Below are 16,918 nucleotides of genomic sequence, written 5' to 3' on the forward strand. Positions count from 1 at the left end.
GAAAAATATCTAGTCAACAAATATTTGTTAAAACTCCAAAGGATTTCATTCCACATTAAACTTGCTCTCCAAGCAGCACGTCCTAGCTGGAACAATAATAGCTTTAGGTGGTGTCGTATAATACCAGTTGGACTTCCAAAAACCCAATGGGTTATAACCTTAATCTTAAAATTATTAGTGAAGCATTTGTTTACTTCTTTGCTAACAGTTATAGCATGCATGCCTATGTTGTTCATATGATATATGAGGTTTTAGAGTGGTAAAGAAGTGTTGGACATCATATGGGCTGCATCCTATCTAGCAGTTTGTCTACCTATTTTGGCCCATGTGGCCCATTAACCCAAGTGACATGGGATAGTATATAAGCTAAGGTTGGTCTGTGAGAAACCCTAAGAAAGAACACAACAGCTGCTGGCTGCCTCAAGGTCAAACACCCTTCCTCTTCTACATGGTAGCAGAGCCAGCGGCAGTGGTGGCAGTGTCGGCGACAACCAGGGCGACGATGATGGTGCTCCTGTTGTTGCATCTTTGAGGGGCAAGCATGGGTTAGTGTGGGATCTCCTGCATGTGGCAGCAGATCCAAAGGAGGTTGAAAGAAGTTGTGCTTGTGGTTAAGTTGTGTTGTTGTGATTGGAGATGGCGAAGGATCTGGCCGGGCCAAGGTGCTTGACAATCTGGCCAACTTGTTGGCTGCCAAGACAGCAAATGGGGCATCTTCTGCTACTTATGGGGAAGGCAGGCAGCCAGACCCACATGGGGAGATGCAATATAAGCTTGATCTCATGCCAAATGAGATCAAGCTGGATGGGTTTGGAAGGGGACGTTGATTCTGAGGACAAGTCGATGGAAGAGTACGTGTTAGGAAAGGTTCTTGAGCCTAAAGACAAGGAGGAGCGGGAGTGGAAGAGATGGAATGCTACAGATTCAATAGTTCTCACTTGGCTGCTGAATTCTTTGACACTTGTTGTTGCACTGTTGCATCGTGGAAGCGCTCTCCACATCAATAGAGATATGGAATGCCCCATCAAAAATGTAGTCGGTCAAGAAAAATGCCATGCTGGTCTCTCAAATTGAAGACACAATACACAATTTAACTCAAGGTGAAAAATCAGTGATGACAAATGTAGGAGAGTTGAGACGTGCATGGGAAGACCTGGATCACCTTGCCCCCTTGGTGTTGCCTCATTCTGAATGTGTGGAAGCAATGAAGAAGTGGATTGAGGACAGAAGGGTGATGAAATTTTTGAAGTGGCTGAATCTTGCATTTGAGGGCTGCGCTAATGCATCTTCCTCCATTGTCTACACCAGAAGAGGCCATTGCAGCCATGGCACAAGAAGTAACTAGGCTGAAACAAATGAAGAAAATGGAGGCAGTACATAAACCAGCTTATGTGTCAAATAGGCAGGAGACATGTGATTGCCACAATGTGGGAAAAAGGGCATCAAAGTCATAATTATCTAGCTCCAAGACACGACCATGTAAGGGGGTATGGCCAAGGAAATTTTCATGGGAGTTAGAGGCAGGAATGTAGGGTATTCCAACTATCAAGTGAGTGCTAGAGAAAATATGTCAGCCATGGATAAAGGTTAAGGACAATCTAGTTCAAGCTAGAGGGAAGTGAAAAAACATATTTGAGTGCTATATTTAAAGGGCTTGACCAGCCACTAAATATTGCTGGTCAAGAGGGGGAGAGTGCAAGTAGCATCACTGCAAGCAGCTCTCCTCATGGACAACAACAGAAACCTCTAATTGTTGGGTCTATACCACTCGTTGTACCAAAATTGCCACATGCTAGAAGTTGGCCAAAACCAAATGAAGAGCAGAATCTTCGTGTGTACTACGGAGACCAAGGATAGAAGAACGGGGCACCATGCAGAATCTTCGTGTGTACTACTCACTATTTAGAGGTGAGTAGTCCACATTGAAAATCCAAGTTTCATGAAGAGGTGAGGCCAATTACAACCGAAGAACCCGATTTCAAATGCTAGCGTGCAAGGACAAAATATGTGAAGCCAACATCCCAAAGTCATACAAGATTAGGTCAACATATCGGGCGATATATCATGAATGTTATCAGGAAAATTATAACCTGAATTTTTAGTACGACTCACTTGATTTTTGTTGTATTAGTACGACTAAGGTCAATTTTGTTGTACTCGTACATTAAAGGTGGATGCTTCATAATCTGCTACACCCCCAATTTCATTTTCGCGCCGGCGCGGCCCAAGAACTTATCCGGCACCGCCGGCCGAAACCAACCCACGGGGAGGCTAGCGGGGGCGCCGGATGTGCGCAAGTTGGCGGGAAGAAGGGTGCAAGGGACCAGTCGTCTTCCTTCTCGCCTTCCGCGCCGCTTCAACATCCTTCGCGTCTGCTCGCCTTCATCACCTGCTCGTCTTCAGCGCCTGCAGTGGCTGCAGTGGCTGCAGGCATTGACGCGTCTCGTCGATGGGGCACGTGTCGCGGGGGGCGGCGGCATCATCATCCGCGGCGTGTGGGCTCCTTCTCCTCTCCACGGCCACCTGCAGCCGAAGCGTGAGACGCGCTAGTGGACGTCACCGCTGGAGTACAGGTCGACGGCGCTCCAGCTGAAGGTTGAGGAGGATCCGACGGATTTTCCGGGCCAGCGGATCGCCGAGCGGGCCTCGTTCCAGGAAACAGACGAGTACCTCGAACAGTGGTCCGCGTTGGAAAACCACCTCTGCCGGATCATCAAGCTGGACACGGGGACGGTAGCCGAGGCTGCAGCTACTACGCGCCGCCAAAGCATGAGCCCAACGACGACGAGCAGGACTACATAGCGGCGATGTACCGACACCTAGGCATCGGCGGTGGCCACCAATAGTTTTAGGGATTTTTATAAATTACCCGAACTTTGTATGAAATCGCCCAAAATATCTATGAAATCGCTAGTTTTTTTATCAAATCTAAAATTTGAAAATTTTGTTATGGGGAGCGTGGCTGGGAGTTAACCGGCCCCCAATCTCACATTTTAGCTGGCCGTCCCCCATACGGCCCAAAATACGGCTGCACCGGACGCCGCATGGGGGCACGAGTGAAGATGCTCTTAGTCTGCGAACTTCGTAACTATGCCATGGCAAAAGACCATGCAGATTCCCAGAAGCATATCAATTGTTGTAACCGATCCCAAAACATTCCTCGTCAATTGCCATCAGTTCATATGTCCTCTTACGGTGAACAGGGCAAGTCCCATATTATTTAACGTCAATTCATATGGTCATCCGTGAACAGAGCAATTCTTAGGCTTGCACCTTGCAGGTTCCTTGCATGTGACCAGTGACTAGTCCAGAAAAAAGGCAGTAATGACCAAGATAAGAACTATCGAAACTAAACTAGTGTTTCTAGTAGTGGTATAGATTTTCTCAGAGGAAGTACTACTATATAAATAAATAGAATGCAAGCTTGCTAAACTGTGAGCTCATCTTGACTTCCTTATCCTCAGGGAATATTTAGTTATTTACAGATTGTGTTTGCCTGGCAATATAGAAATTTGGTAAGAAGTGAGCCTAGCTCATTCGGTTAGGGAAGAGGATGTACAACCCAGCCACCCAGGTTCAAGTCAAGTCCCCACGGATCCAGAATTGGGTTTTTATTATTTAAAAAAAAAACACTGTAGGGGATTCCCCTACCGTATTCCTTTCAAAAAAAATATAGAAATTTGGTGGGTATTTGATCTAGCTTTCTAGCTGCTTTACTATGAAAGTTCAATGCATATTTTGATTACCTACAAACATTTACAGAATAGGCTTTACCTTAACCCATTCATCACAAAATTCCCAAATTGGTGGGCGGTATAGATTCACATGACCATCAGCAGTGCAAACAGCAAGCAAACAACTGAAATAATTGTTCATATAAACAAGAAAAAGTTAGGCTACAAACGTTACTTCAAAAAGTTAGCTTTAAATGCCACTAAAATTATATGTACCCGGAATTAGGTGCAAATCCTGGCTGAGACCATGAAATAGACCGTGCACATGGTTCAGTATCACGCACTAAGAAAGTGGGGACTAAACATGGTTGAAAGAGATCTGCATATGTTGAGAATTGAACATTTCAGATCAAGCAAAGAGCTGCTAATTTTGAATTCTCATAGAGTAGCTGATTACTTAAATTGTTAGTAATCGTTGAACAACTATTGTCTGAAATGTTTCTGGCTTTTCCATTCATTTAGAATAGCATATACTAGCAATATCTGCAATGTTAATATTGGGAAGAAGCTTCTGATTACAGTGATTAAACTAAATCTTTATTGATACTTGCAAAATAAAATAAAAATGTATCTTAATCAACATCGTCCTTTGAGCTTGGCCCTCCCTCCACCTTCTCAGCCAAATATCTCACTGAGTGTGCCAATTTAAAACTTCAAACTTCCCAGTGTCTCAGAACTAACAAAATAGCTTGAACTTTCACAGGCATTTAGTATTGAGGATATCAAAATTAAAGTTATATTTCGCTTTATTACGTCTGTCAAATTTCATGAGTAGCATGCTAACATTTATTATACAACGAAAGGAACAGAGCACAACACGTGTGTTTTCCTGAAGACCAATACCTTCTCGTTTAACCACTCCAATGGGGAAAGGTTCGCTAGCACGAAGCAAGACAAATTCACGAGGTCCCTCAAGTGCTGCTGGATTCTGTATTGAAAACATGATGAATGGATGGTCAATCCGATAGAGGAGCTGAAGTATGGTAATGCCCGCAGGCAAGTGCCGTAGGTTGATGAAACTGCACATACCAGGATGGTGACAATGTGACCAGAGGCAACAGCCACCAAGTTCTCGTTTGACCAGGCGATGGCGTTCGGATAGGACGGGGAAGCAATCAGCGTAGCGGACTGGTAATGTGGAGCCATGGCGCACAAGGATTGAAGCACTCTTAGATCAAACGCAAGCTACAATCTGCAAAACCAACGCCACACGAATACATGATCTATGAGACTCAAGTTAACCTTATTTCAGTCATTCAGTGCCAGACGTGACATTCCAGGATCATGTATAGTTACTTTTTCAATCTGAAAACTAGAAAGGTGGAAACAGTATGCTATATGAAACTGCGTCAATATTAAGCTACCACAACTCCGACGGCGACCAGGCATCCCGAGAACAAAATCGAAAGGAATTCCGCCGCACGAGTAATCGGATTCACCGAAACAAGGATTTCGGGGATTCCCCTTAATCCGAGAGCATGGTGTTCTCCGGCATACAACGGCGGCAAGGCTAAGGGGGGTGGCGGCGAGGAAGCGCCGCAGTTAGCCGGCGGCGGTGTCAAGGGTTTCGACGACTGAGAGCGTGGGGGGCGGGTGAACAGAGATTTGACACGTGCGATTCAATCGGACGGATCTCGATCCTCCTCACACCAATATGCGTCCTATATAAATATAAATAGATTTAAAAGGGAAACATTTCTATACGAGTATATTATATCAAAACAAAGTATAAAATAGTGCTAAGGACGCCAGGACGTCACGAGGGCACACCCCACCACACGGCGTGGCAATGATCGTGTATGTGCGGATCGGCACAATGTAGCAAAACCTCAACTCGAAAAAAAAAAAAACAAAGTATAAAATATATACGAAAAAAATAATTAAATTCTTGTCTTATCTTACAAAAATTTAAGGAAAAGTGATTGAGCAATATGTTTTTCCTTTTTATTTATAAGATCTTTTAGATTTAGCAAGTTTTATTTTTTCCCTAAAAAACAAGTTTTATATTTTCTGTTTACCAAAAGAAATTTTCCCAATGCTAAACAGCCCTCCTCATGCCAAACGGTCGAACTTCACGCATCGCAGTCATGCACTGTTGGGGAAAAAGCTTCATATAGCACAAGAAAGAGCACGTGGCACAAAGCATGGGCGTACGAACAGGGTGAAATTCTTTGAAATTTCTTCACTACACCTAGTCTACTGCTTCAGAACATGGCCCAATTGGCCTTTTTCCAGATCGAAGAACGTCTGCTAGGGTGCGTCGAGGCTATCCCGCTTCTCTCTCGACTCTCTCTAGACTAGACGGAAAGGGGAAATGAAGCTAGACCTAATTTCGTTGTTGGCCGCCTCGCTCGCCTCCTCGCCCCATCTTTGATTTCCCCTGCAGGTTCCATCCCCTCGCCAGCGCGGTCGCTCCCCAGTTCTAGCTTCTGGCTGCCCAGGTGTAGAGGCGCTCGGCCCAGGCAAGACCAGAGCAAGAGCAATGTTGGCTGCAGCAGGCCAGCAGGTGTGCTCTTTGCCACTTTGTGCCCCAAAAATTCCCAATACAGCTAGTGAATACTGAATAGAAGATTGGTTGTTTCTCCGTCAAATCTATGTACGGCAACCTGTGGCAAGGGGTGACGGTGGCATTCGGTAAAGATCTTTAGAAAGTTGCAGTGCCCTTAAAAATTAAAATTTTCTTGTGGAGTTAGCTTTAGATAAGCTCCCCTCCAACAGCTAAAGTGTGATTCGCCACGGCCAAGTTCGCTTGGAGTGTGCTTCCCCAAATGATGGGGTGCAATTGGCGATCGGTGAATTTTGCCCAATTTCACCATATTCTGTCTAGCTTAGTCGGGTCACCGCGACGTTTATTGTGGGTGTTGTTTCAGGCCCAATCTTGGGCCGTGGCAGATTAGAAATAAGCTTTCTATCGAGAAGAAACTCATTAATGACCCGGAGCTCCCGCCGAGGGCGCTTGCAGTCCCTTCAAGTGTGATGCGTTCCGCCGCACCTCACGCACTTGGTGTCATTTTCGCACTGCGAGGCGATGTGATCTTCTTCCCCACAATTGTAGCAGCAACCATGCAGTGCAGCCGGGATTCGACCCGCGGGGTGCGGCCTCGCCGACGGCAAGATCCGCAGCGGATGTCGCCACTCCACCCGCCGAGGCGGCGGCGGTTGCTCGCGGTTGTGTGCGTGTCGTCGTGGTGGAACGGCAGATGTCATGGAATGGCTTAAGTTGGGGCCGAATGTACGCTTGAGGATCCGCGTGAGGGTAAGGTTAAGAGGAAAAGAGAGATTGAACTCAAGATTTTATTGATGAACTTGGCAAAGGGCCAGAGGTTGAAGATGTACGGCTACAAGACCTTCACCTATTCGCTACTGAACGGATCTCTCCCGCGCAGGGGTGTACCTCCTCTCCTTATATAGGGGAGAGGTGGCTTACAAAGGAAGAAACCCTAATGGCATCTTTGATGACCTAAGGTACTTTATAAAGCTTCTTTGGCCCTGGTGACAATGCTCATGTCTTTACTCAGAGGCTGGTGACCTCGTCCGGTTTCTTTAATGTCATCCTCTGCTTTGACGTCAGGGCTTCGTTTTTAGCTGAAGTGCTTCGCTCATCTTGTCCATTAGTCCTTGAGGAATCTTTGACCGAAGTGCCGACATGCTACAGTTGAGCCTACGCCGGATCTCTGGTACCTTTACCTGCGAGCTCCGGTATCTTTGCCTTGGTAGCAAAAACTCTCCTGCTCCCCGTACTCCGGCATACCCCTCCTGGGATACCGGATTGTACCGGTTTAGCATTGTTAAGCTTAATCTCAGGATCCGGATTAATCTATAATCCGGTACACAAATGACTAAACATGGCATATTTGCCATAGTCTTGGCCTACCGGGGGCCATCCCCCGACATTAGTCCCCGAAGTTGGTGTGATCTGGCGGATTTATCCGACAGACCATGCCAGGTTCCTAAACCGATCGTACCGGATTAATCATTCCGGTTTCCATTTATACTCAACCGGTGTCATATCAGATTCATACCGTCAAACCGGATTCCTCGAAACCCTTCCGGCTTCTTTCCGACGGTCTTCGTCATTAAGTTCTCCTCGGCGAAGTCGAGAATATCTCAATTTTCGTGCCTGTCAGTGACATGCGCACTGTAACTGGTATGGCAGTGTCAGTGGGGGTCAAATCCCTCGTCTCCTGCGCGTATTAAATGTGCCGCGTACGATCCATGTGGCCTCCCGTGTGGCCGCTTGAGAAACGCGTGTATCTCAGCGCCACGTGGTGGCCCACCAGTTGAAGAGGCACGGGCCGAGAGGTTTTCGGCCCGTTAAGCCCTTCGTCTATAAAAGGGGGCGATGGTTCCTTCTCTTCTTCTTCAATCTCATTCTCGCAACCTCCGGCGCTCTGCCTCTCAAATCTCTGCGCCGCCGCTCGCCGCCGAAACGCTCCCCTCTGGCGAACTCTCGCTGCGCGACCGCGGGGGCTGGACCACCCAACTCAGGCCCTCCCCATTTCTTGCTTGCGCCACCCTCTTTCTCTCTGACGTACACCACCTCTGGAGCTCCCGCGCCGCCGCTTGCCACCGGAGACAACTCCTACAATGAACTTCTGCAGCGCGGCCGTGGGGAACCTTCGCCGCCCATTTACGGTTAGTACATCTTGATCTGTTGCAATCTTCTTTCTCTCTGTTCTACGTGTTCTTCACCACTGTGGTAGATTTATTCATATCGTTTCCTTTCTTTTTCTCTTGTTTCTAGATCTTCGCAAGCGAGTAGGAGTTGCGAAAGTTGTTGTTAGGTAGCGCCCATAACTTAGAGAAATGGCTTCCGAAGAACCCGGTATGGAGCTTTCTAGTAGCACCCAGTTTAGTGAAGAGCCCGAGATCTCTTTGGGTGAAGAAGAAGCCGTAAATCAAGAAACCGACGGGCTGGAGGAGGAGCTCGACAGGCCGGATAAACAAGCTGACGGACCGAATCAAGGTATCGGTCCCAACCACGCGGCGTACACGCGCGGCACTTGGAGGGGCTCCGATGTGAGCCGGGCTGAGATTAACTGGTTATACCGGTCCCAGAGGACACCGGCAGAGGTGTTCTGCCGGATTCCTGGCGGCGAGCGTGAGCCTGCGCCCCGCCCAGGTGAAGTGGTAGTTTTCACCGCCCATTTTGAGCACGGTTTCGGTCTCCCAGCGTCGGACTTCTTCCAACGCTTCCTTGACTTCTACAAACTCCAACCTCACCATCTTCCTGGCAACGCCATCTTATACCTCTCTTCCTTTGTCTCTTTCATGGAAGGATTTGTCGGTCTCTGGCCCACTACCGAGACCTTCGCTAAATTTTACAACCTCCGGATCAATTCGATCCAGGATCCGGACCTCCGGCTTAGAGTCCTGCCGGAAGTGGAAGCAAACTTTTTTCTATGTGAGGAACTCCGGGCCGGTAGATTTTATCAATCTTCCGGCATACGTCCCTGGCGCACCTGCCAGAACCAACTGGCAGTACAACCCCCAGAACAATCACGATGAAACCAACCGGATCGTCCGGTATATCAAGAAGCTGAAGAAGGATACCGATCTCTCAGCTGATGATATAGTGCGCGCCTTTGTCTCGCGCTGGGTTCTCCCCTTATAGCGTCGCGCCCATAAAATGTGATAAATGACTGGGCGGTTTAATCCAACGAGGATCACAACCTTCTCGCTCAGCAGATCTTATGTGGTCTCCAAGACCAAACAGATTTGCAAAACAAAGATGTCGATTGACTGGAAGTGGGGCGTGCAGCTTCATAGCCGCTGACGCTCGCCTGCCCCCGAAGTAAGATCTTGGGGCTTCCGGAATATTCTTTCCGGAATACCGAAAACCGCTCTCTAACTTGTTTGTTTCTTGTGTTGCAGAACTTTGTCCGCATCAGCGCCGAGGAACCGGAATATTTCGCTCCCCGACGTACTCACGAGGACGACGTGAACCCGGATCCTTTCAGGGACGGAAACACGCACGAGATGGGCACCACCCACACCTCGCGTTCGGGTAACAGTTCTGCATCTCGCCCTTCAAGAACTCGGGTCGGTGATTCCGGCAGTGAGAACGATGATTGCGTCATACTTAAGGTATTTGATCTGCTTTTCTCATCTTATGCTTTCTCTTCAATGTCGGTTTCAGCTGACCAGGATCGCCAGGTGCTGGAGCATGTTACCCCGCTCGACGCCGAGGTCGGGGATCCTCCGGCCTCTCGAGTCCGGAAGGCTCCCGCCTCTGATTCCGGTTCAAGCGGTGTGTCAGCCCCCAAGCGCCGGCAGATCTTAAGCTTCGGGCCGCCGAAGAAGAATAACTCCATTCCTACCTCCTCCGGGTAAATTTTCTTAAAGCACCATTCCGGTTTATATTTTTACTTTTTGCAGCTCCTGTGGCTAACTTCTATTTTCTTTTACCTTCCAGACCTCTTGAGCTTACCCGGAGCACACCCGGGATGAGGCCTGAAGCCCCCCAGGATACCGGCAAAAACTCAGGATCCTCTTCACAAAAGTCCTGCACACTCTGGTGCCGGCAAAGCTCCTTCCTCCCCTCGGGGAGGTACAACAAGTTCGGGGAAAGCGGTCCCCAGCAAGAATATCATCGTGCCGAGGAGGATTCTTCTTCCCCTCTGGGCTTCGAAGATACCTGCGCCAGCAACACGGGCACCGGTTCAGATCAATCCGGGTGGTCGGAACCTTTGGTTCCGCCCGTCCTTGAAAAAAGAACTGAAGCACCAACAACCTCGCCTGCCAGGACTTCTCCCTCTCCACGATCGAAGCCACCCTCTCCGGCCAAGGGCGCCGCTGCACCACCGTCGACCTCCTCCAGCAAGCCTCCCTCTGGCCCTTCCGGCAAGAAGTTCTCCTGGAAGGTCGCCAACGTTACCGCAGAGCAGCTCTCTAGCGCAGTCCAAGCTGCAGCAGCTCAGCCTACCGGCTCGAAGCCCTTACTTTGCATGTCGGGCGCGCAGCGATCGCTGCCAGCGCAAAGGTCTCAGCACAACTGGGCCGGATTGACGAGTTGAATCGCGGCGAGGCCAACTTGGGCGCGCTCCAACGGTATGTCGACAAATGGAACACCTCCGACATGACCGAGGCCACCCTCGGCGTTGGCAAGGATGGGAAGGTGGTGATTGACCCCCGCGGCCCCGGGAATACCGTGCAGCATCTGGCGCGGCTCAAGCACGCCGTGCAGGAGTTTGACAACGCCTGGCACGATGCGGACAAGAATGTGCTGGTAAGCTTCTCATTCGAACTTGAATATTTATCGTCATACCAGATTGTTTCGAACTTAGATCTTGTAGATATATATCCTCATAGTCCCCGAGTTTTGGGTTAAGCACGCAGTACTTAGCGCGAAACTGGTTAGAAAAAACCAGCATACATAGTCCCCGAGTTTCGGGTTAAGCATGCAATACTTAGTGCAAAACTGTTCCAAAAACTGGCATCTCTCATGATTAACTTTGCAGGACGTGCTGGACTCACGCAAGCAACTCTTTGAGGAGCTGCTATGGGAGCACCGCGACCTTACTGAGGTGTTCGACGGGCTCCAGCTTACCCATAGCCAATGCCAAGGTTTGTTTGAGCTAACCGGTTTCTTTCGTACCGGCTTTGCCTCTGTAGAATTTTACTAAACTGTTTCTCTTGCGCAGTGATGTCTACGCACGCTTCTATTCCTCTAGACAATGTTGGGCCTCCAAGAGCAGAGGTTCGTAGAACAGCAGCAAGTTTCCCTTAAGTGAATCACCCAAGGTTTATCGAACTCGGGGAGGTAGAGGTCAAAGATATCCCTCTCAAGCAACCCCCGCAATTAAGATACAAGAAGTCTCTTGTGTCCCCAACACACCTAATACACTTGTCAGATGTATAGGTGCACTAGTTCGGCGAATAGATAGTGAAATACAAGTAATATGGATGATTATAAGTAGTAATTGCAATCTGAAATAAAAATGGTGGCAAGCGAACATGTAGCAGAACTTGTTGGAAATGGTGTTTCTGTGCTTAGAAACAAGGCCTAGGGATCATACTTTCACTAGTGGACACTCTCAATAATGATCACATAATTGAATAAATAAATGCTACTCTCAAACACTCTCTTGTTGGATAACAAACACCATTCATTGTGTAGGGCTGCAAAAGCACACCTCAAGCCGGAGTAAACAAGCTCCACAACGTCATAAAGGAATCACACATGATGCGCACACTCGTCACCATCACACCGTGGAGAGTGACTCCGGAGTTCATATTAAAGTAACCTCTAGAGTGCATAATAGACAAGAGTAACATCTACATATTCAACTAGATTACAAAGCTCATGATCACATAAAGATCACACCATGGGAGAGAGAGATGAACCACATAGCTACCGGTAGAGCCCTCAGCCTCGGGGGAGAACTACTCCCTCCTCATCATGGGAGACAACAACAACGATGAAGATGGCGATGGAGTCGATGGAGATGGCTCGGGGGCAATTCCCCGTACCGGCAGGGTGCCGAAACAGAGACTTCTGTCCCCCGAATTAGGGTTTTTGGTGGCCGCGGAGCTACGGAACTCTTCTGGAGAAATCGTCGATCTCCTCGGGGTTTTCAGGGTAGGAGCTTAATATAGGCGAAAGGGCGGCGCGAGGGGGTGCCCGAGGGGCCCACCCCATAGGGCGGCGCCGCCCCCCTCCTGGCCGCACCAATGGATGGGGAGGAGGCCGTGGGCCTCCTCTGGCCTGGCCCTTCTGGCTCCGTGGGTCTTCTGGCGAAATAGAATTTCTGTAATTTTTCTGGATTTTTTCGAGCACTTTGGTTTTTGGGCCTTTTCTGCAATAAACATACATAATAAACGAAAACCGGCACTGTGGCATCTTGTTAATAGGTTAGTCCAATAAATGCCATAATATGATATAAAGTGCATATAAAACATGTAGCTATTGGCATAAAACTAGCATGGGACATAAGAAATTATAGATACGTTGGAGACGTATCAAGCATCCCCAAGCTTAGTTCTACTCGTCCTCGAGTAGGTAAACGATAACAAGAATAATTTCTGAAGCAACATGCTACCAACATAATCTTGATCAATACTATTGTAAAGCATATGAGATGAATGAAGTGACTCAAAGCAATGGTCTATAGTTTGCTAACAAATAGGTAATGACTAAACAACTGAATCATATAGCAAAAACTTTTCATGAATAGTACTTTCAAGACAAGCATCAAAAAGTCTTGCATAAGAGTTAACTCATAAAGCAATAGCTTCTTAATAAAAGGTTTTGAAGCAACACAAAGGGAAATTTCAGTTTCAGCAATTGCTTTCAACTTTTAACATGTATATCTCATGGATAATTGTCAACACAAAGTATTATGATGAGTGCAATAAGCAAGCACATAAGAAATGATGCACACAAAGTTGACACAAGTGTTTGCTTCTAAGATAGAAAGAAGTAGGTAAACTGACTCAACATAAAGTAAAAGATAGGCCCTTCGCAGAGGGAAGCAGGGATTAAATCATGTGCTAGAGCTTTTTAAGATTTTGAAATCGTAAAGAGAGCATAAAAAATAAAGTTTTGAGAGGTGTTTGTTGTTGTCAAGCGAATGGTAATGGGCACTCTAACCCCCTTGTCAAACAGACTTTCAAAGAGCGGCTCCCATGAAGGACGTTATCTCTACCAGCAAGGTAGATCATCCCTCTTCTCTTTTGTTTACACATGTATTTTAGTTTTATTTATAGATGAAACTCCTCCCAACCTTTTGCTTTCACAAGACATGGCTGGCCGAATCCTCGGGTGCCTTCCAACATTTCACATACCATGGAGGAGTGTCTATTGCAAAATTAAGTTGCTTACTGATAAATCAGGGCAAAACATGTGAAGAGAATTATTAATGAAAGTTAATTAATTGGGGCTGGACACCCCGTTGCCAGCTCTTTTGCAAAATTATTGGATAAGCGGATGTATATGCCACTAGTCCATTGGTGAAAGTCTGCCCAACAAGATTGAAAGATAAAACACCACATACTTTCTCATGAGCTATAAAACATTGACACAAATAAGGAGTAATAAAGTTCTGAATTGTTTAAAGGTAGCACATGAAGTATTTACTTGGAATGACAGAAAATACCACATAATAGGTAGTTATGGTGGACACAAATGACATAGGTTTTGGCTTAAGGTTTTGGATGCACGAGAAGCATTCCCTCTCAGTACAAGGCTTTGGCTAGCAAGGTTGTTTGAAGCAAACACAAGTATAAACCGGTACAACAAAACTTACATAAGAACATATTGCAAGCATTATAAGACTCTACACTGTCTTCCTGGTTGCTCAAACACTTTTACCAGAAAATATCTAGACCTTAGAGAGACCAATCATGCAAACCAAATTTCAACAAGCTCTACGGTAGTTCTCCACTAATAGGTTTAAACTACATGATGCAAGAGCTTAAACATGATCTACTTGAGAGCTCAAAACAATTGCCAAGTATCAAATTATTCAATACAATATACCAACTACCACATGAAGCATTTTCTGTTTCCAACTAAATAGCAATAAATACTACGGCTTTCAGCTTTTTCCATGAACATTAAAACTAAAACGAAGAACACCAGTGTTCAAATGAAAAAGCGGAGCGTGTCTCTCTCCCACACAAGCATGCTAGGATCCGATTTATTCAGAGAACTAAGATAACAAAACGAAAATAAAAGCACACAGACGCTCCAAGTAAAGCACATAAGATGTGACGGAGTTAAAATATAGTTTCACTAGAGGTGACCTGATAAGTTCTTGATGAAGAAGGGGATCCTTGGGCATCCCCAAACTTAGACGCTTGCGTCTTCTTGAAATATGCAGGGATAAACCACGGGGGCATCCCCAAGCTTAGACTTTTCACTCTTCTTGATCATATTATATCATCCTCCTCTCTTGATCCTTGAAAACTTCCTTCACACCAAACTCAAAGCAATCTCATTAGAGGGTTAGTGCATAATCAAAAATTCACATGTTCAACAAGGAAACAATCATTCCCAACACTTCTGGACATTACCCAAGGTTACTGAGATTTAATGGAGCAAAGAAACCCACTCAAACACAGTAAAAGAGGCAATGCGAAATAAAAGGCAGAATCTGTCAAAACAGAACAATCCGTAAAGACGAATTTTTTCAAGGCACTTAACATGCTCGGATGGAAAAGGTCCAGTTGAATGAAAGTTGCGTACATATCTGAGGATTACTCATGAATTTTTTCAGAATTTTTAGATTTTTCTACAGAGAGAAAAGCTCAAATTTGTGACAGATAAAAATCTGTTTCTGCGCAGAAATCCAAATCTAGTATCAACTTTCTATCAAAGTCTTTACTTGGCACAACAATGCAAGAAAATAAAGATACAAAGATATTTCTACAGTAGTAGGCAGTACCTTGACTCAAAAATAAAACAAAAATTACAGAAATAAAACAATGGGTTGTCTCACAAGAGCGCTTTTCTTTAAAGCCTTTTAGCTAGACATGATAATTTTCATGATGCTCTTATAAAGATTAGAGTTGAATATAAGAGAGCATCAAAAAGCAAATACCAAACACATTTAAGTCTAACCCACTTTCTATGCAAACGAATCTTGCAGGAAAAAAAATTATTGAAGCATGAAGCTACTATCATAGAAAGACAAAGCAAGTGCAACTTCAAAATTTTCAACAAAAAGAGAGGTGATTTAATATTATTGAGATATATAAAACCATGTCTCCCTCTCTCATAATAATTTTTAGTGGTATCATTGATAAACTCAACAATATAGATATCGCATAAAGCATTCTTATCATGATCCACATGCATAAAAGTATCATTACTCTCCACACAAGCATAATCAATTTTATTAGTAATAGTGAGAGTAAAACTATCACATCCATCATTATAATCATCATAAATTTGAGGCATAGAATCATAATGAATTTTATCCTCAATAGTAGATGGACTGAAAATATCACAATCACCATAACGAACTTGAATATGATAGACAAGCTGTATATTAGAGAGATGGTTTTGGGTAATCCCTCCATAACTATGACAAGTTTCATGAGGATGACTGTAATTATAACCTATGTCATAGTATTTTTTATAATAATTGTCAAAAATTGGAGGCATAGTGTCATCATAAAAAATAGAATAGTTATCTTCCAAAGTGTGTTCATCTGTAAACATACCATCATTGTTACTAGAAGGAGATGTATCAAACATATAATCATCAGTAGCAAAAGGATTTTCAAGCACCTCATCCCCAAGCTTAGAGCTTTCTATATCATCATAGGAAGAAACATGGATAGTACTAATACTATGGAAATCATTAACATCATCATTTTCAGAATTAGTGTCCCAGAGATCTTCAATATCAAAAGAAGTGTACTTTTCCCAATCATGATCACTAATATAAATAACAGGCATAGGTTCATCATCAAGTTCAAAATCATCGAATTTAGAATTATAAGTATCAATTGTAATAGGAGCAACAAGTTTGGAAGAAGATACCGTTTCCTCTCTCCTTTCACTCCTCTTCTTCTTCTTCTTCTTCTTCTTCGTTCCCTTCTTCTTCTTCTTTTCCTCTTTAGGAGGGAGAGGCTTGAAAAGAAGCTTCTCCACATAACCTGATTCTTTACCTTTGTCGTTCTCCCAATCTTCAGTATTGCTTTGAATTCTTTCAAGAAGATCCCATCTAGCTTCAACCTTCTTACTTGTGAAAGAACCCTGTGAATATGCATCTACATAATCCTTATAATGACTTGAAAGCCTTGCATAAAAATTAGTAACAATTATTTCCTCAGAAAGCTCATGGTTAGGACATTTGAGTATTAATGTTTTTAGTCTTCCCCAAGCTTGAGCAATGCTTTCTCCATCATGAGGGTAAAAATTATAAATGTGATTCCTATCTAGATGCACTTCATGAAGAGGATAAAATTTAGAGTAAAAGAGAGATTCAAGCTGTTTCTAATTCGATGGTTGTTCATCTAGCAGCCTATACCATTCATTTGCTTTGTCCTTAAGTGACAATGGAAATAGTTTCCTCATAACGTTTTCTCTTGATAAACCTGCAATCTCAAATAACTCACAAAGTTCTGTAAGTTTAGACAAGTGAACACTTGGATGGACTGATCCATCCCCTACATACTGATCATTCATAACCCTTTCAACAATTTTCATAGATATTTTAAAAGGAATACTTTCA

At 45.0% G+C, this 16,918-nt stretch overlaps 1 protein-coding gene across 1 annotated transcript in view; it reads right to left on the bottom strand.

Moving 5' to 3' along the window:
* The window catches only part of LOC124661378, a 29,899-nt gene extending 24,611 nt beyond the window's left edge, over positions 1 to 5,288 (bottom strand). The window contains exons 1-5 of the mRNA XM_047199237.1: positions 5,174 to 5,288; positions 4,764 to 4,926; positions 4,578 to 4,662; positions 3,951 to 4,053; positions 3,775 to 3,859 (exon numbers count right to left, since the gene is read on the bottom strand). Coding sequence (XP_047055193.1) covers positions 3,775 to 3,859; positions 3,951 to 4,053; positions 4,578 to 4,662; positions 4,764 to 4,880 — 390 coding nt within the window. The 5' untranslated portion in view covers positions 4,881 to 4,926; positions 5,174 to 5,288. The remainder of the gene's footprint in view (positions 1 to 3,774; positions 3,860 to 3,950; positions 4,054 to 4,577; positions 4,663 to 4,763; positions 4,927 to 5,173) is intronic.
* Positions 5,289 to 16,918: the final 11,630 nt, after the last annotated feature.

The sequence above is a fragment of the Lolium rigidum genome, chromosome 6, assembly GCF_022539505.1.
Source record: "Lolium rigidum isolate FL_2022 chromosome 6, APGP_CSIRO_Lrig_0.1, whole genome shotgun sequence".
Lineage (NCBI taxonomy): Eukaryota > Viridiplantae > Streptophyta > Magnoliopsida > Poales > Poaceae > Lolium > Lolium rigidum.